Source organism: Scylla paramamosain, chromosome 2 (assembly GCF_035594125.1).
Source record: "Scylla paramamosain isolate STU-SP2022 chromosome 2, ASM3559412v1, whole genome shotgun sequence".
NCBI lineage: Eukaryota > Metazoa > Arthropoda > Malacostraca > Decapoda > Portunidae > Scylla > Scylla paramamosain.
Window position 1 is genome coordinate 39,570,988 of NC_087152.1, and position 25,381 is coordinate 39,596,368.

Below are 25,381 nucleotides of genomic sequence, written 5' to 3' on the forward strand. Positions count from 1 at the left end.
TGTGTGTGTGTGTGTGTGAACACTTGTAATTCCGATGCAGTAACTTGGTTTAATGAGTTGTGCTCCATTACAGTTACTATTGTTCCGTTACTGTTGTCCCGTGTTAAACATGGGGATTATTTAACACCTAAAGAAGAATCACCTACATCTCTCCCATTTATATTTATCTCACCTAAAGAAGCTGAACAGTAAATGAAAAAGAAAAATAGTTACCGTTTTAAAAAGGTAATTTATGTGGAAGAGTACCAAAAAGAAACGAGATAAATAAATACGTAATAAATAAACCACACCATTTAAAGGAAGCAAAAAAAAAAAGCAAAAAAAAAAAAAAAAAAAAAAAAAAATATATATATATATATATATATATATATATATATATATATATATATATATATATATATATATATATATATATATATATATATATATATATATATATATATATATATATATATATATGCAAGTTGTTCTCGTATTATGAATTAACTGAAGGAGCATTAGACACACAATGGTACGTAATACAAGTTGTAGCTACATCGTCATGGTAAGATTGAAGTACACAACATCGTACAAAGATTTATTTATTTTTTCTGATGCCTTATCTAGTCTTTTTTACATTGTTGTTAGTTCCTTCTTTACCATGATTTTTTTTTTCCTCTTTTTATCTTTGTTCTTCATTTCCCGTAGTGAATAATTATTATTTTGCCATTCTGTTTTGCCTAGTCTTTTTTTTTTTTCACCTCTCCTTCCTCCCCTCTCGTCCCACTTTTTTGTTTTTATTTTTATTTTTTTTATTTTCTTGCCCTGAAACCCTATTTTTATATACACCTTTTTAAATTTACATCCTCCCTTGCAAGTATTTTTTAAAAGTTCTCATATTTTTCTTTCTTTTTTTTTTTTTATTTTTGTTCCGTTTTGCCTTTTTAACGCACAGGTTTCTTTTCAACCATTGAAGTCACTGCCTCTAAAGATTTCGATTTCCCATCTCGTCCTCTTTTCTCCCGCAACCACCACCACCACCACTACCTCAACTTTCCGTGACTTGTCATCCGGCTGTTCCAATTCATCCCGTTCCTCTTCAAGTTCGCTTTTCATGCCTTTGATTTCCGTCGGTCACTCTTTTTTCATTTCGCTTCAGTTCATATTTTTAATTTTCCTGTTATTAAATTGTGATATTTCTTCAACCATGAATCTTTTTTCCTCGTCATTTCGATAATTATTTCTTGCATTATCTCCCTCATTATGATTTTTTAAAACTTTCTTCGTCACTCCTGTATTGAATCCCTGGGTTATTTCTTCATTAAACTCCAATTTCCTTTCCATCGACATTCCAGACTCCTGTTTCTTCGTTGGTGTTGCTTGAATCTCGACATCACTTTCCGACTGCTTTGAATCCTCTGTATTTTGGCTCTGACTTACCTTTGTCAATCTTCGTGACTCATGCTCGCCGCGCCTTCCTCTGTTCTTTGGTGTAATTTTTCCTCAGATTCTCGTAGCTCTGAATGCAGAAGTCTTTGGGTTTGTTCTGCCAGAGTCGATATGTATCCCTTTAGAAGTCGATCTTTGTCTGCCACTTTGGGATTTGGTGTTGCTGAAATATTTTACGAATGGGTCCAAGATAACGTGGTGGACTGGAGTTTCCCATGGACTTTTTTGGGAGGGGAACGAAGTTGAATAGGAATCTTTCACTATTGTTTTTATTTTTAAGAATATTAATTTCTAAAGGATAACATTGTACGTGAAGTTCGCGGAATATCTCATTTATATTCAGTGCTTCTGTTTTGGCTTCCCTTTCCTCAACCGCCTTTCGTTCCACCTCTTTCTCCTTCATTGTTTCCTCTTCATCTTCCTCCAGACCCTCATCCATTTAGTCTAAATCATGTCCCTTTCTTGTTCCCCGTCACTAAAGTTGACGCACTTGAGGTCTGTGAGGGGGTCTTTACTGTCCTGCGGCGCCACCACCACCTCCAAGTTGGCTGTGGCGTCTTCTATCATCACGCATCTCTGCACCCATTCACCTTCCTGCGTCTCAATGTCATGAACTTTGAAAATTATCTTCGGTCTAACTTTGCAACAAGAACTTTTCATTTTGGTCAGAACCATATTGAGGTGTGCCTTTCTTTTACCATGTTTACATAATCCATCCTTTTATTTATCAGTCTACCTATCTATCGATTCTTTTTAATTCGGATTAGTATAGTTGATAATAGGTGATAAAAAGGAAAAAAAATCTTGTATACTCACCCGAATCTTTCTTGGCGTTCAGATGACGCAGCGCTACCAAACATCACTCTTCCGCGCGACTTGCACCCTCTTAACATGAGACGTCCTTTGGCATACGACCGTGCGTTACTTGGGCGTTGTTGAAGTGCAAACCTCAGGGCTTTCGTGATCACTAGGCATGGTGAGCACTGCACCGTAGACAATACTTAGCAAACTCCGACAACAGCAAAGTTTAAAATGATTTACCTGAGACATGTCAATTCCGAGAAGCGGGTTAAAGTTGATGCTCCCGGTGCTCCGGGAAGACGTGTCCTGACTAAGTGACTAAGGTAGTTTGGTCTTGCTGCTGAGGGGGACAAGGAGGACGGCGACAACGACAAGGAGAAGAAGGAGAAAGAGGAAGAGGAAGAGAAGGGAGAACGAGGAGGAGGATGAAGGAGAACGATGAGGAAGAGTACGACGACGAAGAGACACTGAAAAAAAAAAAAAGTATCAGATCTAATGTAGGGTGGTAAAGGAGGGAGAAGAGGATACAAAACACAAAGGTATAAACAAATAACGACTGTCATGATCTTAACAAGAGAGGTTGTGGAAAAACAGATATTGTATTACTCAAAACAACTGCAGGAAAGACAACGAGGAGCCGAAAAAGGAGGAGGAGGAGGAGGAGGAGGAGGAGGAGATGGGTATTATTGGTGCATGATCCAATAACAGAAAAGTAAAGAATGTTCCCTGTTATTCTCTCTCTCTCTCTCTCTCTCTCTCTCTCTCTCTGTCTACCTGTCTGTCTGTCTGTCTGGATCGATTTGGAGCTTTATCATGTCTTTATCATGTGCATTGTTAGTATAATTTTTTTTACTAATGCTACTACTGCTATTATTATTATTATTATTATTATTATTATTGTTATTATCATTATTATTATTATTTTTAGTATTATTATTATTGTTATTATTATTGTTGTTATTATTATTATTATTATTATTATTATTATTATTATTGTTATTATTATTATTATTATTACTATTATTATTATTATTATTATTATTATTATTATTATTATTATTATTATTATTACTATTGTTATTATTATTACAAATGCCAAATTCCATTGTCAGTAGTGGTACTGGTGTTCTTTTTACCTCCGCTGTTGTTAATCTCTCCGTTCCTGGAAATTTAAGCTCGCGTGTGATACCTGAACACTGACGCTTTTCCAGCAGCAAGGCAGGAAGGCAAACAGGCGTATAAACTCGTATAATAATAATAACTACTACCTGGAACGAGACACTGTGATGTTCGGGAAGCGCTTCTCTTGTTGCCTTTTGTACAGTGTGTCTAATTCTGTGTGTATTACTATACTACTACTACTACTACTACTACTACTACATTATTGCTGTTATCACTGTGTGTGTGTGTGTGTGTGCGCGCGTGTGTGCGTGTGCGCGTGTGCGCGCGCGTGCGTGCGTGAGGGTAGTTAGGTAGTGCTCATTTGTGCTCGTTTGAATGCGTGACTGCTGTCGGTTGGCAGAAATGAATTTTTGCTTAAAAAGAAGAAAAGAAAGCTGACAGCTGCAGGGATGTGTGGGCGGGTGGTGAGTGTGTGGTAGTGACTGTGCTCGCTGCCTCGTGTCTCGTCTGCTCATGAAGGAAAATAAGAAATTATGATAAACTGCTGCAAGTTCAGATGAAAAGCACCTCTTGGAAAAAAAAAAAAAAACTTTATAAAATGGATTTCCAAGAGGTAGAGATTAAATTTTGTACGTAAAAATTGCGCGTCATATTCAAGCATAAAAGGCAAATAAAAATTACAATGGAAATGTAATTAGACTAATGAAATTTTCAGATGCGGGGCAGAGTCAGATGCGGGGCAGATTTCAGATATTTTTCATATATTACTTTAACATTACTGAAGTTGTGCTCTCATTTCTGTCATGTGGAGGAGAAGCAGCGGCAAGTTGTGGGCTAAGAGTCTCCCCTGTAACTGTTAAGACGCGTAGATGAAACAAGTGGGTGAGGAGTGAAGCGAGAAAATCACCAGGGACATTGCATTCCTCAACATTTCAAGAAGCAGGATTACTGCGCTACATGCGCCCGTATCGGAGGGTTTGAGAAGCAGAAGTATTCTTGAGGAGCGCGATCATTTTGACTTCTTTGATGATTTGATAGCAACGTTACTTTATTCTCCAGTGTTTGGAGAAGATGGGGGATTACTTTGAATTATTTGATGATTTGATAGCAACGTTACTTTATTCTCTAGTGTTTTGAGTAGTGCGATTACTTTGAATTCTTCGATGATTTGATAGCAACATTACTTTATTCTCTAGTGTTTGGAGAAGGGGGGAATTACTTTGAATTCTTTGATGTTTCGAGGAGCAACATTCCTTTATTCTTTAAATTTTCGAGACGCAGGACCTTTCTCCCTTAAACGCCTCAAAAGGCTAAATTGCTCTTTCCTTTAAAGTTTTATTACTTATTAATTCTCCCGTAAAGAAGACGTGTAGTTGAAGACTTACATGATATCAGTTTTATTTAACTTTAGTCCCTATCATCTATCAGAGTTTTCCAAGATGGTCATGTAAAAGCTTCCCTTGGGGTGGCCTGGCTCTGGCGCGCGGGCAAAGGGTATAACAAGTGCCAGGCGCGGTGAGTGGCACTTACCAGATGGTGTTAATTTTATTATCATGTTTTTATTCCTTCCATAAGTGTTACTTTGGCTATCGTTGTTTTTATAGGTTAAGTGTATTACTCTGCGTATTGCCGCCACTCGGGTGCTTATTGCTTGGCCTGCCATTGTGTATTTAATTAAAATTTTAGCGCCACGGTATCAGTTTCATTATATTCTGGACACCATTAGAGGATTTTCTTATGTTTCGTGAGGTATTGTTTCATTATTAATTAGTTAAAAATCTTCTCGTATTGTTTCTTCTGTTCTGACTAACAGGGGTTTATGGAGTTTTGAAATTGTCTAGTTCGGGATTGGCCAAAGGATTAAAAAGGTGTGGTTGTATTAAGGTAGAGATGACAGAGTGATGCCCCGTGAGTTTGAGATGCCTGTTGGTATTAACACAGCTGATAACGAATAGCGGCAGTTAGTTATCAGAGTATGATATAAAAATGACCAATAGCAAACCACACAAAATGTCAGTCGGATTATATTCCTTGTTATAAGCAATATCATTTACGTGTTGCTATTATTGAAAGGTTAAATGTATTGCATTTATTACAATATACTGCTACTTTTTTGTGTGTGTTATCGGGAGGGTTGTGGGTGGGCGGGAGCCAGGTGGTGTTGGTGTCGGGTGGGCGGGTGGGCTGGTGGACGTGAAAGGCGAGTTGATAAATGTGTTTTGGCGTGAAGGTACTTGAGTTAATAGAGTATGGAGGAAACTTAAATCGAGGTAAAATTATCATGCCGTGGGACAAAATGGAGCGGAATACATTACGAAGGAGAAGCACTGAAATGAGGAGACCCAAGCTGTCGGTGATGAAGTGAAGCTCCAGGGTGCCAGCACGCCTGCACTCACATTTACTAGGGTGCGGCGCGTCCTGCACTCGCCTGCACCCTGCCAGTAAGCCTGCACTTGCTACGCTCACCTGAACACAATCAGGTAACGAGAAAACTTCATATATTTTATTGTCATACTTTTTTTATATTCTTCCTCTTTTCTTTTTCCCTTCCTCGTTGGGATCTGTTTTTTCTGTTTTTCCCCCTTTTTCCAGCTTTTAATCGGATTTCGTTGATATTAATCTTGACTAATAGTGGTTGGTTTTTATTTAGTTTTTGTCATGAATTATATTTCTCAGGTGAATTTATAGTTTCTGGTTTCATAATTTTGTTGCATCTTTTGTTCACCTTTCCTTTGATATATTATTAATAGTTATTCTACATTCTTTACCTTTCTATTGGTGTATTATTTATAATTTTTCTAAATACCTTGTTTTATCTTTCCCTTGGTATATTATGTGCATTGATTTGCATTAATTGTGTTTGTTGATGTATTTTACATGTAAACGAAGCTGACCAAGAGGCACCGAAGCATTGTTAACCTGCCTAATTGTTTACTTGATAAGTTTCTCTCTCTCTCTCTCTCTCTCTCTCTCTCTCTCTCTCTCTCAGACACACACACACACACACACACACACACACACACACGATGCGGGCGGGGGCACGGAGACGATAACTAAGTACGGCACCATTGAGTGAGGGAGTGTGTGAAGTCTCGACCAGTCTCGGCGTCTGTGTATCTGGGGCAGCGTCCGGGCGTCTCCTGCGCTGACTTGCCGGACAATACTCGTAGTAGTTATTGACGCATGGCAGTAATCAGTCCTACATGGGAGTCCGTGACGTCGAGGAGAATGGTTTGCTTGTTTGCTCGCCACATATCTGGGAGACTCATTTATTGAACCATTCACTGCCAGATAAATTTTAACTCGTCAAACTCAAATATTTTTTTGTGTCATTTTCTCGTATATACTTTTGAAAGATTCGTTTGTTAGCTATTTCACGGCTGCATAATTTTTCACCCATAAAAACTTGTAACTTTTTTCAATATAATTTGGTAAAGAGTCCCGTAAGATTAATTTACGAGTACATCTAATTAATCTTTGCTGCTAGACAATTTTCACTCTTGATCATGTATAACATTATTTTGTTTTGTATTATGGTCTTTTCATTTTGTGTGTGTTGTAGCAAACAATATCTTGCTGTTGAGTGCCAACAAAGGAGCAACGCAGCAATGAAGGGATTAATGGCGACGTCACAAAATTTCTCCCAACACGCTGGCCGTTTTTGTTGGCTGTTGGGCAAGACGAGCGGCGAACACCAAGATCTGGGATGTCGGTAAGAATGGAAGACGGTTATGCTGCCTGACGTGTTGGGAGTATTTAGACTGTCGTGCTAGAAGTATTAAATGTAAAGTGATATAGATTATTGTAGTATATGATGGAAATTATCAACTACAAAACTGAGGAAAAACGAAGTACATGTACGAGTGTGTGATTGTGATTTGACTGTCTGGTATGGAATTGTTTACAGCGCTTATTGACAACTGCAGCTGGAGAGATGAACAAATGTGTCATGATGGAGTCCCGTGCAAAACTTTCCTTGAGTGTGCAAGCTCGGCACAAATTAATTGAGCTGGTGAGGGATTGTTCTATGCTATGGGATCACTGCCACGAGTTATTCAAGAAGACTGGCAAAGAAAAGCCAGTGGAGAGAGAGAGCCTTCTTGCTAACCATGGACGCCCCCGCTGCCTCTTCTGGCGCTTTTGCAGTCGCAGGACACGCTTCACTATTAGCAATGCAACAGCACAATCTTCAATACCTCAGTATCTCTGCAATTCATGATGAAGTGGCTGAAGAGGTGCTGGCTGAGGGTTTGCAGGGGTTGGAACGACAAGACGTCAACACAATGTTCTAGTCCCTGTGTGACGCCAATTTTGTTGGGTTCGCGATATCACCAACGAAAATGGCCAACATGCTGGGAGTAATTTGCCAGATGTGACGCCGCCTTATTAATATCAGTCTTATGAAAGCGTCGCAGGTTCTCACTCGTGTGTGGAGCGATGGAGTCATTAGCGTCTTCACCTGATTGGCGGGCCCAGAAAGACAACAGTTTAACGTGAGGGGAAGCAATTTGTTGCCTAACGACCCTTAAATATTCCTTCTCCTTCATAACACACCATTTAATCGTTTCCTGGTTATTAGTTGCGACAAGTCATTCTCAGTTTATTCAGGATTCATCTTGAAAAATTATTCTTGCATTTATTGTGTTGGGGGATTTAAGTCTTTGTTTTCTTCATCGTAAGTAAAAAAAGTGTCCTTCGGTGTTTTCTATTATTTGGTTGTATTGATGCCGTGGCCTGGTGTGGAGTCAAGTTGCTTTTGAGCTTCGTTGCATCTGGCTATTCTCTCTCTGCTTCAAGAAATACTGCAATGTGAAAACTGAGGAAGACGCGACGAGGAAATTCAAGTCCCAAAGGTGTTGCGAGATGCATTCCGACGCTGACACACTGTAAAGCCCAGCACCTCACTCCACACACACTTCATGGCCTGTGGACGTGTTTGCAGTTAAGGTCACTAGGATAACGAATGAATAATTATTTGAGATAGTGTTTATTCATTGACTCCAACGCACTCAGACGAAACACACGGCACAAAGCTATTATTATCACCACCACCACCACCACCACCAACACGCTCATTATTATTGGGGTTAAAATTATACACTTCCATTGTCCTTAACTATTATTTTTTTCCGCAGTTGACATATGAATTAAAATAAGAATTCGTTTGCGTTTTTCTTTTTTTTAAGGGGGGCGAAGACGTCAATAAAGTCAACACAGGAATATTTGAAACTTTTAGGAGGAAGAGGATTGATGCCAAAGTGAGAAATTAATTCTTCGCAATTAACGAGTGTGATTCTCTCTCTCTCTCTCTCTCTCTCTCTCTCTCTCTCTCTCTCTCTCTCTCTCTCTCTCTCTCTCTCTCTCTTTCAGCTTAATCATATTATAGCTACGGTAACTTTACGAGATAATTTATGGGTTCTGCTCCTCCTCCTCCTCCTCCTCCTCCTCCTCCTCCTATGGCCCTTGCAGTGCTCCAAAGCACCACTTTAGGCTTGGTTTCCACCCCAGTATTTACGTCAGGATTACTTTTTCACCTGCTGCCGCCGCCACCTCCACTAATGCCTGGTTCTGGCCTTGAGTCAGGGGCGGTCGGCAGGGGCATGACTATCTCACCGCCTTCCTGTCTGACTAATTGAGTGCCCTCCAACACGCTCGGGGATTTAATTTCGAATGATACATTAGATAACATAAGAAAATAAGGGAAGCTGCAAGGGGTCAATAGGCCTACACACGACAGTCTGTATAAAACATACATGACATCTATCATCCCTATCCATAAATTTCTCAAATATTTAGCAAACTCGGTATGAACAGTGTGTTTACTGAGTCTATTCTGGTCATCTGCCAATTTCTTCCTAATTTTTTTTTTTTTTTCAGTTCAATACAAGTTCAACAAACTTGAAGTCAGTTTAGTTCCTTAGGCAATTCTGTTTGCATTGATTTCTAGCTCAATGTTTGGTTTAAGATTATTGTTCACCGACGAGTGAAAATAGTGTTGTAAAGTTTCTTGTCCCCACTAAGACAACTTCACACGCCATTCTGAAAGTTGACCTTTGGTGACATGTGACAGGCCCTCTTTGCCGTGTTATTGCGATGGTATATTGGTTGCTTTCTTTTGCAGTTTAGGCACTGATCTGCGTGTCCCTTTATTGCTTCGGGGAGGTACAACATGCTCGTATAATAACTAAATGCCTAAATAATCGTGAGAATGCTGGGTGATACTTACCTGGACACCTAGGGAAGCTTAGAGAAGGTAATGTGTGGTAACACAGATGTCAGTTATTCCAACTTGGAAGAGAGAGATTTCTACTCGCTAAGTGCCTGGGGGGAGGGAGGGAGGGCACCAGGGTGAGCGGTGAAGCAAAACGTAATTTCTCCTATTGTCAAGGCCTGGTTTACACTTCCTGCATTATTGAATGCTCGCCAAAGTTTTGATTACAGGATGCTCCCTCTTGATGAAAGTCTGTGTTCCATACATGTCGTCTTGGCCAATTAAGCAGCAGATGAAAGCTTTCAAGTCTTTCCATCCACTCGTTTAATATATATATATATATATATATATATATATATATATATATATATATATATATATATATATATATATATATATATATATATATATATATATATATATATATATATATATATATATATATATATTGTTATTATTATTATTATCATTATTATTATTATTAATATTATTGTTATTATTATTATTATTATTATTATTATTATTATTAGTGTTTGTACATCGTTCTCGATGAGAGAGAGAGAGAGAGAGAGAGAGAGAGAGAGAGAGAGAGAGAGAGAGAGAGAGAGAGAGAGAGAGAGAGAGAGAGAGAGAGAGAGAGAGAGAGAGATTAGTGAGGTATGGAAAATGAAAAATAAAAATAGAGAGGAATTGATTGATTAATAATGACATGTTCAGTCACAAAGTCTCACATCTGGTCACCAGTGGCTTCAACAAACAAAAGCACGACCAAGAATACATTAAATTAAATTAAATTAAATTACACTCTACCTTGGACGATTCTGGGCTTGTTCCTCCCTCTCCTCCACCCTCTGACTACTTCATGCCACCGATTAAAATTCTTCGCAATGATGTTTTCCATGCCCTTGCTGGCCTAAACCCTCGGAAGGCTTATGGACCTGATGGGGTCCCTCCTATTGTTCTCCGAAACTGTGCCTTCGTGCTTGCACCTTGCCTAGTCAAACTCTTTCAGCTCTGTCTGTCAACATCTACCTTTCCTTCTTGCTGGAAGTTTGCCTACATTCAACCTGTTCCTAAAAAGGGTGACCGTTCTAATCCCTCAAACTACCGTCCTATTGCTTTAATTTCCTGCCTATCTAAAGTTTTTGAATCTATCCTCAACAGGAAGATTCTTAAACATCTATCACTTCACAACCTTATATCTGATCGCCAGTATGGGTTCCGTCAAGGCCGCTCTACTGGTGATCTTCTGGCTTTCCTTACTGAGTCTTGGTCATCCTCTTTTAGAGATTTTGGTGAAACTTTTGCTGTTGCCTTGGACATATCAAAAGGTTTTGATAGAGTCTGGCACAAAGCTTTGATTTCCAAACTACCCTCCTACGGTTTCTATCGTTCTCTCTGTAACTTCATCTCAAGTTTCCTTTCTGACCGTTCTATTGCTGCTGTGGTAGACGGTCACTGTTCTTCTCCTAAATCTATTAACAGTGGTGTTCCTCAGGGTTCTGTCCTGTCACCCACTCTCTTCTTATCATTCATAAATGATCTTCTAAACCAAACTTCTTGTCCTATCCACTCCTACGCTGATGATACCACCCTGCACTTTTCCACGTCTTTTCATAGACGTCCATCCCTTCAGGAGGTAAACATATCACGCAGGGAAGCCACAAAACGCTTGACTTCTGATCTTTCTAAATTTTCTGATTGGGGCAAAGTAAACTTGGTATTGTTCAATGCCTCAAAAACTCAATTCCTCCATCTATCAACTCGACACAACCTTCCAGACAACTATCCCCTCTTCTTCAATGACACTCAACTGTCCCCCTCTTCTTCACTGAACATCCTCGGTCTGTCCTTTACTTATAATCTGAACTGGAAACTTCACATCTCATCTCTAGCTAAAACAGCTTCTATGAAGTTAGGTGTTCTGAGACGTCTCCGCCAGTTTTTCTCACCCCCCAGCTGCTAACTCTGTACAAGGGCCTTATCCGTCCATGTATGGAGTATGCTTCACATGTCTGGGGGGGTACCACTCATACTACTCTTCTAGACAGGTTGGAATCAAAAGCTTTTCGTCTCATCAACTCCCCTCCTCTAACTGACTGTCTTCAGCCTCTCTCTCACCGCCGCAATGTTGCATATCTAGCTGTCTTCTACCGCTATTTTCATGCTAACTGTTCTTCTGATCTTGCTAACTGCATGCCTCCCCTCCTTCCGCGGCCTCGCTGCACAAGACTTTCTTCTTTCTCTCACCCCTATTCTGTCCACCTCTCTAACGCAAGAATTAACCAGTATTCTCAATCATTCATCCCTTTCTCTGGTAAACACTGGAACTCCCTGCCTGCTTCTGTATTTCCACCTTCCTATGACTTGAATTCCTTCAAGAGGGAGGTTTCAAGACACTTATCCATCAATTTTTTACCACTGCTTTGACCCTTTTATGGGACTGGCATTTCAGTGGGCATTTTTTTTTATTAGATTTTTGTTGCCCTTGGCCAGTGTCCTTCCTACATAAAAAGAAAATAAAAAATAAAATCAAAACAATATCAAATTGATAGCAACAATCACTACTATTACCACACATCCGTCTGATACTAATAATGTGAATTCCTTGCGTGCAGCATTTTTTTACAGGAATAACATTAACCCTGAGATCACATTAGGCCAACACTGCAGAATTACACCCCGTGTTTGATTTTATACTCGACTTGATTCCATCTCAGAGATACTTCGTTGCTGTCGCCCAGAGCGGGTTATCCAATACCTCTTTCACGGAGCCTCGGATGATTCTTTGTGTTCATGCCCACACCAGGCATGGCGCTCCCGCAACTCTCTCTCTCTCTCTCTCTCTCTCTCTCTCTCTCTCTCTCTCTCTCTCTCTCTCGTGTGTGTGTGTGTAGCATTAGTGTGTCAGGGTGAAGTATTCTCCTGTAATATTGAGTATTTGAATATATACGCCATTGCCAATCGATAGTTTTTGGCGATTTGTAACAACAGACTGTATTGGACATTCCATTAGTACTAAGCCGCGTCCATAACACTCACCCGTGAGTGGGATACTGGTATCACTGTAGGGAGGAAAGAAATCAGTGCAATGGATTGTAGTGAGTGAAGATGGGCTACAATTAAACGTGGGAACAGAGAGGATATGCCGTGCAACTGATCGAATAATAGGTATACAATAAAATTGGGAGATTAAACGAATACTTACCAAGTATGATGTTTGATCGTAATTTCACGAACATTTAACTGCGTCACTGAGGTAGTAAACGAGATGCCCGCTTCACCAGCTCCACGTCAGTCCTTCAGAGAATAGGTTTGAGGAAGCAGCCAGAATATTCAAGTTGTAGCTACAACTGAGCTACAAGAGACTAGGGAAGGGAGGGAGGGCGTTTACTACCTCAGTGACGCAGTTAAATGTTCGTGAAATTACGATCAAACATCATACTTGGTAAGTATTCGTTTAATCTCCCAATTTCACTTCACGACTATTTAACTGACGTCACCGGTAGTCAACGAGAACTTTAGAGTGGTTCCTCAAACCTATCAAGCCACTCAAAGGCTAAAGAACAATAATGTGGAAGCATGAACAGCCTTTTATTACCCAATATTCAGTAACAAACCCAAACAAGTACAACAACAGCACGGCTTACAACAATAATGCGCGTGAAGAACTACAAGTTATGAGAGTACAGTTCTGGAAAATTCACCAGCATCAATTATGGGCTTCCTGTAGTACTTCGTGAATGTAGATTCTCTGGTCCAGCCAATAGTAGAGATAATTGTCGACAAAGGGAGCCGCAGGGCCGCCTTACTGGCTGACGCCGACCTGGTAGAATGAGGTGAAAAAATGCCAAGATTAATGCCAGCAGCTCGCATGACATCTTTCGTCCAGCGACGTAATGTGTCCCGTGAAGCCAGTTTGACTGGAGGTCTTGTTGTGAGAAAGAAACCCGTGAGCGAACCCCGCATGTTGTTTGTGCGTTCTAGATAGCTCATCGTTGAGGTGACAACACATAACCTCCTGTCTGGGGGATAGGCTACGAAAACCAATTCTGACAAGTGTGTACCTGGCCTAGAAGTTTTTAGCGGATCACCAATCCTAAAAGAGACCCGACTGTCCGAAACAGTCATGTTCCTAATGTCTAACATATGTAAAGTCTGACCGCGTTGACCAGAGAGGAGCAACATAAGGATTGTTAGCTTCCTTGATAACTGAATCAAGGACAAATCTTTATCGGGCCCAAGACCTATGATGTGATCCAAGATCAAGTGAGGATCCCAGGTCGTACCGTAGCGGGGTAAGGACGGTCTCACCTGAAAGACTGCTTTCATAAACCTTGTAGCTAAGGGATGTTGTCCTGCCGGCTGGCCATTGATACTTGCCACTGCCGAGATGGCCGACCGTAACGTGTTGATGGAGCTGTAAGTCCTACCTGCACCCCTCCTAAATTCGGAAAGGAGGAAATCTAAAAGGTCAGCTGAAGATGGCTGAAAGAGATCAATTTTCCTGCCGAAGCAAAATGACAACCATTTCTTAATATGCGACCCATACTGTACTCTCGTGCTCTCCCTCCAGGAGTGCAGCAGAAATCCGGCAACTTCCGGCGAAAGGCCGCGACTTTGGTACGATTCCCTGATAATACCATCGCTGTCAAGATCAACACTTGAGACCGAGGATGTGTGAGAGTTGGATTTTGTGGCAGCACGAGAGGAAGACGGGGGAGAAGCACAGGAGGTGCCGTTAGCAAGCGGAGGGCTGTCGGGAACCATACTTGAGTCGGCCATAGAGGAAGAATCACCATCACTGTAGCTTCGTCTTCCTGGAGCTTTTGGAGGACCCTTGATATAATACTGAAAGGTGGGAAAGCATAGAAGTTCTTATTTGACCAAGTCATCGTGAAGGCATTAACATGAATGGCACAGGGATCTGGCTTCCAGGAAACATAAGCAGGTAATTGTGTATTTATGCGAGTGGCAAACAGGTCAACATCAGGTGTGTAATAGAGTTGAGAAATGCTTTGGAAAATATGAGGCAGTAACATCCATTCCGCATCCATGTTTTTCAATCGGGATAGTTTGTCTGCCTCTGTATTATGTAGGCCCTGTATATGCTGTGTTGACAAAGTAATACCCCTTGACAGAGCCCATTCAAAAATTTGTTCCACTATCACATGAAGGTAAAGTTTAGTACTGCCACAACGAGCTAAACAGGTAAGTGCAGTGACACTGTCAGAACGGAGGCGAATATGAGTACCCCAATTATCCTTGCAAAGAGACTGTAGACCCATGAGAATAGCTTTTAATTCTAAACAGTTGATGTGATCCAGTTCATCATGAGCCCAGTGACCAGCAGTCCTGGCATTCCCCACCACTGCGCCCCAGCCAGTCAGGGAGGCGTCACAAAACAATTCTAGTTGGTGGGGACTGGATCGTAACGACTTTGTTTGTGAATCTATATTATTAATCCACCATTTGATTAACCCCTGAGCATGATTGTCCAAGATAACAGGTGAGTTATAATTCCCATGATGCCGTGCGAGTTCCTTGTTACGAATTATTTCCAAGTACTTATACCTGAGTGGTGCCAACTCCACGGCAGGGTCAGAGGCTACAGCCATACCAATAAAGGAGGAGAGTTCAAGTAAGGATATAACATCTTTGTTCAGTAGAAGTGAACCCTGTGCCTTAATGTGCTTCCTCCTCCTGGGTGTCAGAGTGGCAGTCATGTCTACAGAGTTTAATACCACACCAAGAAACTCAATCTCTTGGGTAGGCTCTAGGACCGATTTGTGAGGATTTACTGTGAGCCCTAAGGAGTCAAAAAGGTGTAGAGCGTAAAGCACATTAGATCCTAAAACGTCAGCAGAGTCAGCAATAAAGATGCAATCATCCAAATAGCATGACACGAAAATTCCCAACTTATGAAGATGCGAGAGGACAGGTTTTAACAATTTAGTGAAAATACGGGGTGCTGAAGTCAAACCCTGTGGAAGGCAAGTAAAGCGGAACGTAGAGTTACGCCAAGTAAATTTAAACCAATTCCTGTCCTCTGGCCTCACATAGACTGAAAAATAAGCGTCTTTGAAGTCAATAGACATGAAATGACAGTTCTGGTGGATTAAAGGTAGCACATCTTTGAGAGTATCCATCTTAAAATGTATATGGTCCACATATTCGTTAAGTTCTTTCAAATTCAGAATGACTCTAGCTGTGCCGTCTCTCTTAATGGTAGGAAAAATGTTAGAAAGAAAACCATGTCCCCCTGGTGCACATAATTCAACTATCCTCTGCTCCAAGAACTTTAGCATGGCAGAGTCCAGCGCTTTCTCATCTGAAAGTGACAAGCTAAGAGGAGCCGGAGGGCTCCCCTGTATGGGGACACGCACAAAAGCTAAAAATTTTCCATGTACCACATCATAGATCCATTTATCCGAGGAAAGAAGGTTCCACTGTAACCTGGCATCAAAGATTTTTCCCCCATGAAAATTATCCGGAGTATTAATCAAGTCCATTAACAAGGGACTTACCAAAGGTACTTTCACTGGTGAGCTCTGTGTCTCGGCATCCCCTTCCCCTGGGGAGGCCTCTGGCCTAAAAAAGACCTTGTTTGGTGACGTGGTCTCGGCTGCTGAGAGTGAGGGCGTGAGGGTAACTGGCGAGGTGAAGCAAATCGTTTTCCAGGAGCTTTGTAAGGGCGGAAGGTGGGCCGCCCAAGTTTCCTGGATTTGTGAATTTCCTCACACTTCTTAATCACATCGAACGGGAATAAATCATCCTTGCCGACCTCACACTCCCAATTGCAGAGCTCTGCCAAGGCAGAATCATTCACATGAGTTCGAGCAACCTCTTTCCGAAGCTGATTGATGTAGTTAACAGCGGAAGTCAGTAGCCTCAGGCTGTTATTAAGACCATCAAGGTAGTAGTTTACAGGCTTGTCTTTCTTATCACCAATATCACTGATGCAACAGGCAATGGGGACCAACGCCTTGGTCAACAGTTTATTAGTAAGTGACAGCCGAGTGTCAACTAGCTTTCCACCGACGCTCATTGCCTTTGTGATGGCAGAATTAGTCGCTGGGACCTTTAAATTGGGTACATTACTCGGGAGTTTGATCTTATCACATGTAAGCTTCACACCGTCAGAAGAGGGCCGACGTCTCAGACTGGCATTAAGAATGCCAGCCAGGCGGTCAGATAAGGGGTCACCTGTCTCTTCCTCACCCCGGAAGTGGCCAGCAAACTCATCGAGAGCTTTCTGGAAATCCGCATCAACCACCGAATCACCGGTTGACTGTGTAGCGGGGGCAGTAAGCAGATCGAGGTCGTCAAGGGGATCAGCTTCGGGCAGACACCGAGGCGCTTCAGCTGCCTCATCATCAGAATGGGGGAAGGTGAAGTTTGTCTCCACCGACACTGGAGGGACTGCCGGCTGGTCTAATCTTTCAATTAGAGCACCCAAAAGGGTAGAAAGCTTGTCCAAAGTTACTTCACTCGAAGGAGGCACCGCTGTATCGCCGATGTGGCTCGGGCCCGCAGCTGACTGCGGACAGGCGGGAGGTGGTTGAGTACTGGAACTATCCCGGGAGGCCTTCCTCCGCTTGCCATCGCCTTCTAGAAGGTCCTTCTCACGTCGCTTCCCTCCCGAAGCAGGTGAGGGGGGACGCCGAGGCGTTCCTGAGCCCTTTTCCCGTTCCGACATCTCACGTCTAGAAAGAACGGAAAACGGGAAGGAAACACAAGAGCCAACATATACGTCCTTAGATCATATATGTGGAATCACCATACAGCTAACACCCTGCTGTAGCGGGTGAAGGCTTACCAGGCTGACTCCTAAGAGAAAGCCGGTGAACAGAAGCCAGGTGGTCGACGAGCGGAACAGCAGACAGCGTTGTGACGTGGAGCTGGTGAAGCGGGCATCTCGTTGACTACCGGTGACGTCAGTTAAATAGTCGTGAAGTGAAACTGATATAATGGCAATTCAATAATGGTAAAAGAAGCCAGGGTAAGCAGAAAATCATGCGAAGTTTTGCATGGATGGCCCTTAAATTATACGGGGAGACGACAAAGATGAGAGGAGATTACTGGGTCTTGTCTTGCAGTGGACTCACAGAGGCTGGCGAGAATAAACAAGACATCGCATTAAATCTGCATGTGCTGAGTCATTTCAGTCATTTGAGTAATCCTAGATGGCTTTTACAATGGGGAAATATAATAACAGGCACTCTGATAGCAGGAGTAAGTGTTTATATCATAACAGTAGAGTGGCGGTTTCATTGTGCTGCATCAGTCTATCTCAGTAAGTTAATTTTTTTCTCTCTCTCTCTCTCTCTCTCTCTCTCTCTCTCTCTCTCTCTCTCTCAAGAAGTTTATCGACACATCTCTATTTGTTCATCTATATGTACTATACTTACACAAATAATATAAAGGAATGCAGATGAACAAGCCACTAATAGTATTAGTAATAATAATAATAATAATAATAATAATAATAATAATAATAATAATAATAATGTACGTACCTGTTAGAGTCGTAGTAATTAAGAATTTAATGGTTTATCGTGTTGAAAAATCATCAAAAAGGATCACTGCTAAAATATTTTACTCTACTATTATAATAATTTTTACATATAAGGTCAAACAAATATTTGAAAAGGTTAACATCATGCTTCACACAAATAACATGTTGGAAATTATCATGTTTAATTAATGTCTCTTTCTTTCACAGCTCTTGAATTTATATTTATATCTACCTATATATATATATATATATATATATATATATATATATATATATATATATATATATATATATATATATATATATATATATATATATATATATATATATATATATATATATATATATATATATGTATATGGTAGTGTTCACATATAGAACATTCATTCAAAGGAATTCTCAGTGTTGTGTGTGATAATTCCGTGTTGTAATATTGATGCCAGCCAAATGTGTTACATAATTTGCTATGCCGAGGCTCATGCTATATGTAGTTGAGTTTTATGAGGATAAGAGGTTGGTAGGGATGTAGTATACATGAGCAGCGGGCTGTGTCATGGTGCACCGCGCATGCGTGTGTTGCCTTTTAAGAGTGCCATTCAGTCCAAATGTTGGTGCAGGTCTGATGGCTGTGTGTCCTGCGTAAGGAGCTGTGTTAACTTTCTTTGCAGTGTTCAGAAACGTGGTCCTTAGAACGTGTTGCTGCACCACTGTTACCGTCGCCTGGATCTTGATCTTGTGGTTTTGTGCGACAAACGTAGAATTATGACACGGTATTCCCTTTTGAGTTTCAATCAGGATCTTATAAAAAAACAGTATTCTCAAATATTATACATTGATTCTTCGTTGAATTAAAAACAAGCGTTTACCAGATGCGCTGTATGCTGACTTAAAACACCGGTAATTGCTGCCAACCTGAGATTGCTAACTTTGCGCATAAAATAGCATCGTTCGCATAAGAAGGAACATCAGTAGACCTGAAGGCCTCACTGCCAAAAAAAAAATAAAAATAAAAATCCATTGTAGCTAATAATGATATCACTAGTGAAAATATATCAACTGATTTATAGAGGAATGATTTGAATGAAATACTGTTCACTTTGTCCGGTGAGCACCTCGAGAACAGGAATATGATTGGATTTGCTCCGCCACTGATGTGTACCAGTAAACAATATTGTAAAGCGACAACCAGGAATAGCTCCCACGGCCTTATAGAAGATTGACTTATGTAACATACCAAATGTTCTCCAATATTTAAACGCAAGAGTCCCAGGAAGATGAAACAGAGGCAGTAAGGCAGCCATGTTTGTGCTCCTATCTGATACACCAGCAGTAAGTCGTATCAGATATCCACAAATATCCAGACACTACAATTTAAGTAACTTTTGAAAGGAGGAGGAAACATTCACAGGTGTGTAATTCATCAATACGGTCAGTTCTGGAGTTTTTTTTTTTAAAGACGATAAATACACATCCCATTGTAAAGGACATCAAGACCACAGGGAACTGGAGTCAAAGAGTGAGATTACAGCTCTCTATGCGAAACCGAAGTCTGGTTCTCTGCGGCATAGTTTAAGAAAATAAGGGAAGCTGCAAGAATCCGTCAGGCCTACACGTGGCAGTCCTTGCATGAAGTCTGTTCACCCATTTCCACGTCATCCTCATCCATAAACGTGTTCAGTTTTCGTTTAAAGCTCCGTAGCGACTCGGCACCAACGACCTGATTACTGAGTCTATTCCATTCATCTATCATTCATCTATCGAACCCAATATATCTTGTCTTATCATAATTGCTAACGCTGAGAATTGTGCTTGTCACCCTTGTTACATTCCTGACAACATCCACAGACCTCTATCAGATCCCTATTAATCCAGTCTGAGAGAGAACCCACTGGTTAAAGAGGAAATGTACTAAGTAAGAGATCATCTCACTGGGATACGATAAGAGACATTATTGATATACATTTCTTCTGGTGTCGTTAAGAACCTGTGGGGCTTTCTGGTTCTCAGGCTTAGTTAATTATATTAGATCTGCAGACATTTGATTGGGTTTGGTTCTGCCGTATTTAAAAATTTCTTCATATCATGATCTTTATGCAGACTGTTCAGCTGATGATGAAGGTCGTTTAAATTGTACTGTTACCTATTTATTGTTATGTTATATGCCGCTAGGTAACATTTTTTTTTCCGGTTTATAACAGATAACCAGAATCTTGACAATGAACAGATGATTTCATATATTTTGATACAGAAGAAAAACTGATTATTAGCATTTTATATATATATATATATATATATATATATATATATATATATATATATATATATATATATATATATATATATATATATATATATATATATATATATATATATATATATATATATATATGAACATGTTTTGCAACCAAAGAACCAGAATCACTGTCTGTTATGATTCCATCAATTATTATTGTGGTAATGACCTTAGTGTCTGTAATGAGGTCAAATAACACTTTCTTTTAACAGTCGTACAGGTAGACACAATAAAGCTAATCACTCACTCGGCCAAATCTGCATATTACCCGCTGACACATTTACTACAGATTCTGAAAGGCTTCATTAACATATGTGGATGTAACAATTACTAGCGGGAGCGTCTGATTTGTGTGTGGGGATGTCAAACTCGTATCAACATTACCAGCAGCATCATTATTATCTCGGCAATTATCATATGCTACAATACGTTTTGATACCAAAAAAAAAAAGAAAAATTTTCTTGCTACTGGTAATCTATTGTGGTATAAAAATGTACTCAGTATGAGATTAAGTGCTTAATAATGAAATAGTTATAACTATGGAACCCGAATTGATCTTGGGGAGGACATGATTTCATACGTCTCAAAAATGCTTAACATCATCTAAGCCACGAAGAAAACCATAGTTGTAACATTTTTCCTCGCAGCCCTTCAACCCTGCACACTTTGATGCAGCCATCTTTCACATGACAAACCCTCCTCCTCCTCCTCCTCCTCCTCCTCCTCCTCCTCCTCCTCCTGTGCTATCTTGTCTCTCACTAATAGCTAGAGTAGAATAGTTACCCAAACACCCTTGTAAGGACCTCAGTTTGTGTTGCTGTTTGCTCTTTTTTTGTATTCCTTTGTATTCCTTCTCCTCCTCCTCCTTCTGCCCCCCACTCACCAAATCACCAGACATCTTCATCAACTTTCCCTGCAGTAAATCCAGGGCAGCCCAGCTATCTTATCCTCTTCTCCTTCGCCTTGATCTGTTGTTGCATTTTCTTGTCCTTTTTGCTGCTGTCACTGTTGCCTGTCCATGAAGGATAAGGTGAAATACCGTGTTCCGTCTCAACCTTCTTCTTTCCGTGTGGGATCGAGGTTTTGACAGCTTTCTTAAATCATGCTCGTTCATACATATAGTCCTTCGGCATTTTTTTTTTTTATAAGTATTCCCTTACGCAATGCAAGCTATTCACCTCTACTTTGGGCTTCCTCTCGCCTTCCATCTTGTACCATCTGCTTTCCCGCGTCTTCCTTAATGTCTCTTATTATTTCTGTATCTCTTATAATTTCCGTCTTATCACTTTTTTTTTTTTCTCTCCACACACTAACGTTTTCATCTCGGTTCATTCAAGCTTTTCCTTTTTGTTTTACCTTCCCTGGTCGCGTTGCTGTCTTAGTGCTGTCTTGTGTACGTTTTCCTTACCCAGATTCCCGCCCTCCGCCACTGTTGAAGCTAAGCTTTCAAAATTGTCCGTTCTCTTCAACCTCTTCTCTGGCATACTTTTTGTTCTGCCTCGACCTGGAAGCGTAAATGAACTTTTCGAACAATTAGGATAAGTTCAAGGTTTTCTATTAAAGTTTTGTACAACTACTTAAAAAAAGATACATTTATTATTTACGCATATGGTTGGTTATACTCTATGTAAGCAGGGGAAGGTTCAAACAACATCCAATCCCAGATCAGCATGACAATACCAGACAATACGTTCGCCTCGGAGGGCAAGGGGCAACGAAGAGCAGATGTCACTGATACTGAGGCTTCTCTTTGCCGACGCAGATGACATCCAGCAAGGAGTAAATGAACCTCGTCCTTCATGGATGGTGTTAGAAAGGGAGGTTTCCATCTCCTCCCATTGATCCGTGTCGTCCCAGCGTTCCCCCTGCTTTCATGTATGTTTGTATGCATATTTGAACTGTTCGATTTTTGTATCCAAGCTCAAACAATGTAAAAGCATTTTTCTTTTCTACGTGTGAAGGGGACTGATGAAAGAAAGGGTATATATATATATATATATATATATATATATATATATATATATATATATATATATATATATATATATATATATATATATATATATATATATATATATATATATATATATATATATATATATATATATATATATATAAACAAATTAAACATTCATTTGGTGCTTACCCACTTCCTTCTAAAAATGACTAGTTTAGTTCCAGAAGTGCCTTGATACTCCTCTCAAGAGATTGACACACACAAAAAAAAAAAAAAAAAAAAAAAAAATATATATATATATATATATATATATATATATATATATATATATATATATATATATATATATATATATATATATATATATATATATATATATATAAACAGGCAGAGAGTTTCAGCATTCACCAGTGAGAGGAAAGAAAGAGTGAAGAGAGAATAGATGTTTTCCTTTGTAAGCGAGCTGGTTTATTATGAGTTGGCTTTTTTCTAACATGAACGTGACGCTTGGCTGCACCTCGTAGCCTCAGTGGCGTGCAGCAGAACGGTGCTTAGGGGGCTTACGATGCTGAGAAAGGATACTCCCTTCCTTTAACTTATATTGCAAACGTTAGGGAGAGAGAGAGAGAGAGAGAGAGAGAGAGAGAGAGAGAGAGAGAGAGAGAGAGAGAGAGAGAGAGAGAGAGAGAGAGAGAGAGAATTTCCTCCCTTAACATTTATAAAATGAAATTTACAACTGTTTTGCAATAAAATGTAGATTTTGGTGATGCATGTTGTAACTGTTGCGCTCAACATTATTTTTTTAGTTTATTTTATTCTATTAACCATGTTTTTTTTTTTTTTTTCTGTACCGAGCTTTTGTATACAGCACGAGGTATTCTGTATGCTGTCGATGGTGGCAACGGTAACAGTGAAATATAATTGTGGTGCACAGAGCAGTCAAAAGGTCAGAAAACACACGATACAGGGTAGCCTTGTCAACATAACACAAGAAGAGGGAAGCTGCAAGGTGTCAGGCCTACACGTGGCACTCCCTGACAAGACTCGTCATTCTGCATCAGAGGAAGGAAGGAAGGAAAGAGGATGGTGTGCGCAGGAGTGGTGTCCTTGTGCTCGGGCTTCGGATCACTGCTCACTGGTCTGCTCGGGGATCCTTCAGCGAGATGCGACTCTTGCTCCAAGGTTTGCGATCATTTTTTGAGCGACTGAGCACCGCATTGTCAGTGTCGTTGCGAAAGGAGAGGAAACCAGTATACAAGTGCGTCACTCCTCCAGTATTTCTATTCGTAGATTTATTGAGTTACTTATCTATTCATTTATGTATATTCCTTTTTGTGTAGGTGTGTGTGTATGTGTGTATGTGTGCGTGCTCGCGATGCCAGTGTTTTTCCTGGTCTGTATTCAATCACACTTGTTTTTTTTATTACCACACATCACTATTGACGCTATTATAAAACACCTTAAACATTTTTTCCCTCTCTCTTTCTCCCTCGGATAATACATTTAAAGTTACAACTGGCACCACTTCTCATGCACTATTTTATTATCAGCAGAATTATGCATTTTCATTGCTTTTTTAGCTTTTTTTTTCTTTTTTTTTTAGAGTTTTTCCTGATAAGTTTCTAAATTTATTCTGCCTTGATCTAAACACTTAACGATCTCATAGGATTCCAAGCATTTACCCACAAATTTCTCACCCTTTCAGTAAATATATTGTTTTTCATAACACAGGCTGTCCTGCGTTCATGTCACAAGTGTGGCATGCACGTTTTGCATTATAGTATTGCTTTCGTGTTGCCTGGGCCTTCTCTGTTCGTCTGTACAGCGTTGTGAACCAAATGCAGTCTTTCAACGGTTTCTTTTGTTACCTTTCTTATTGTGTCCACAGCCGCTCTATTGTCAGTGGCAGTTGCATTAGATTCAACATTAAGGTCCATATCGACAGGCAATGTAGGCTGACGTCCAGATATAACACAGAATAGACTGGGTTTAGTGTTGCCGTGTCGTGCAGCACTGCAGGCGAACAGGATCTGTCCTGGTGATCATTCCAGTCATCACTGATTTCATTTATGAATCTTGCAGTAATACGCTCCATTGTGTGCTTGAAACGTTGCTGCAAACACTGATACTTAAATAGTAAATCACCTGGTGTGTTCCTTAACATTACTCTCTGGAGTAAAGAGAGAGAGAGAGAGAGAGAGAGAGAGAGAGAGAGAGAGAGAGAGAGAGAGAGAGAGAGAGAGAGAGAGAGAGAGAGAGAGAGGGGGGGGGGGAGGGTCGTGGTACTGAAACTGGAACATGATCCAATGCAGGGTATTTGTATTGGAAGTGTACTATAATTTCTCTTACATCCATTACACTTTGTAATGTACCTCGATACATTATTTCAAGTAACAGTTTTGTAATATATTACTGAACGTCACGGCCCTTCTAAAGTGTTCTGGTAATGCGTTATCAATAGAAGCTTGAATAATTCTTTCTTCGTACACAACTTTAATTGGCATGTTTTCAATCTTGGGTTTATAATATAATTACTTTTTTACAAATATTTTTTCCTTGTTTCGCAATTTCTTCCTTATTTGCACTTTTATGGTATTTTTCATACATCAGAAACCTCCAGATTTTAGAGCATTTGATTTGCTCCATTATCATATTCTGAGTCTGGGCTCACAAATCCAGCTATGCATGACTCTTATTGCCGCCCCTCGCTCTCAACATTCGTCGCACATTGATAAGTATTAAATAGAAACACTAACACCAAACACTAGTTCTAAGCTCTTTCTAAAGGGCTGACTGTGTCACAACACCAGCAGAGGACCGTAGGTGAATAACACACACACACACACACACACACACACACACACAGAGTTAACGGAGCGCATACAAGGAAGGATCCAAGGCTCAGTGGACGCACATATTGAATAAAGTGCTCCGGAGGACAGCAATAGGATGCAACAGGCCTTATATCAAGTGAGGTTAGAGAGAGAGAGGAAAAAAATAAAGAGGGAGAGGAGAGAGAGGAAAAAAATAGCGGATAATTCAGCAGTGTT

General features: G+C 40.2%; 2 protein-coding genes across 11 annotated transcripts in view; one reads left to right on the forward strand and one right to left on the reverse strand.

The window, feature by feature from the left end:
- LOC135114927 (uncharacterized) overlaps positions 1 to 25,381 on the forward strand; it is a 364,637-nt gene that overhangs the window by 112,118 nt on the left and 227,138 nt on the right. The window lies entirely within an intron of this gene.
- LOC135114790 (uncharacterized) lies at positions 13,140 to 17,453 on the reverse strand. Of its 2 annotated transcripts, XM_064030881.1 has the most exons (3): positions 17,382 to 17,453; positions 16,090 to 17,268; positions 13,140 to 13,388 (listed from the first exon to the last, which is right to left on the reverse strand). In XM_064030881.1, the coding sequence occupies exon 2, from the start codon at positions 17,259 to 17,261 to the stop codon at positions 16,101 to 16,103; it is 1,161 nt and encodes a 386-aa protein (XP_063886951.1). In that variant the 5' UTR covers positions 17,262 to 17,268; positions 17,382 to 17,453; the 3' UTR covers positions 13,140 to 13,388; positions 16,090 to 16,100. The 2 variants fall into 2 exon arrangements, with proteins under 2 accessions (XP_063886951.1, XP_063886944.1); XM_064030874.1 differs by having other exon boundaries at positions 16,090 to 17,447.

What these genes read in the sequence shown, in the direction of transcription:
- LOC135114790 (XM_064030881.1), bottom strand. Translation starts at nt 17,261, where the DNA reads ATGTCGGAACGGGAAAAGGGCTCAGGAACGCCTCGGCGTCCCCCCTCA.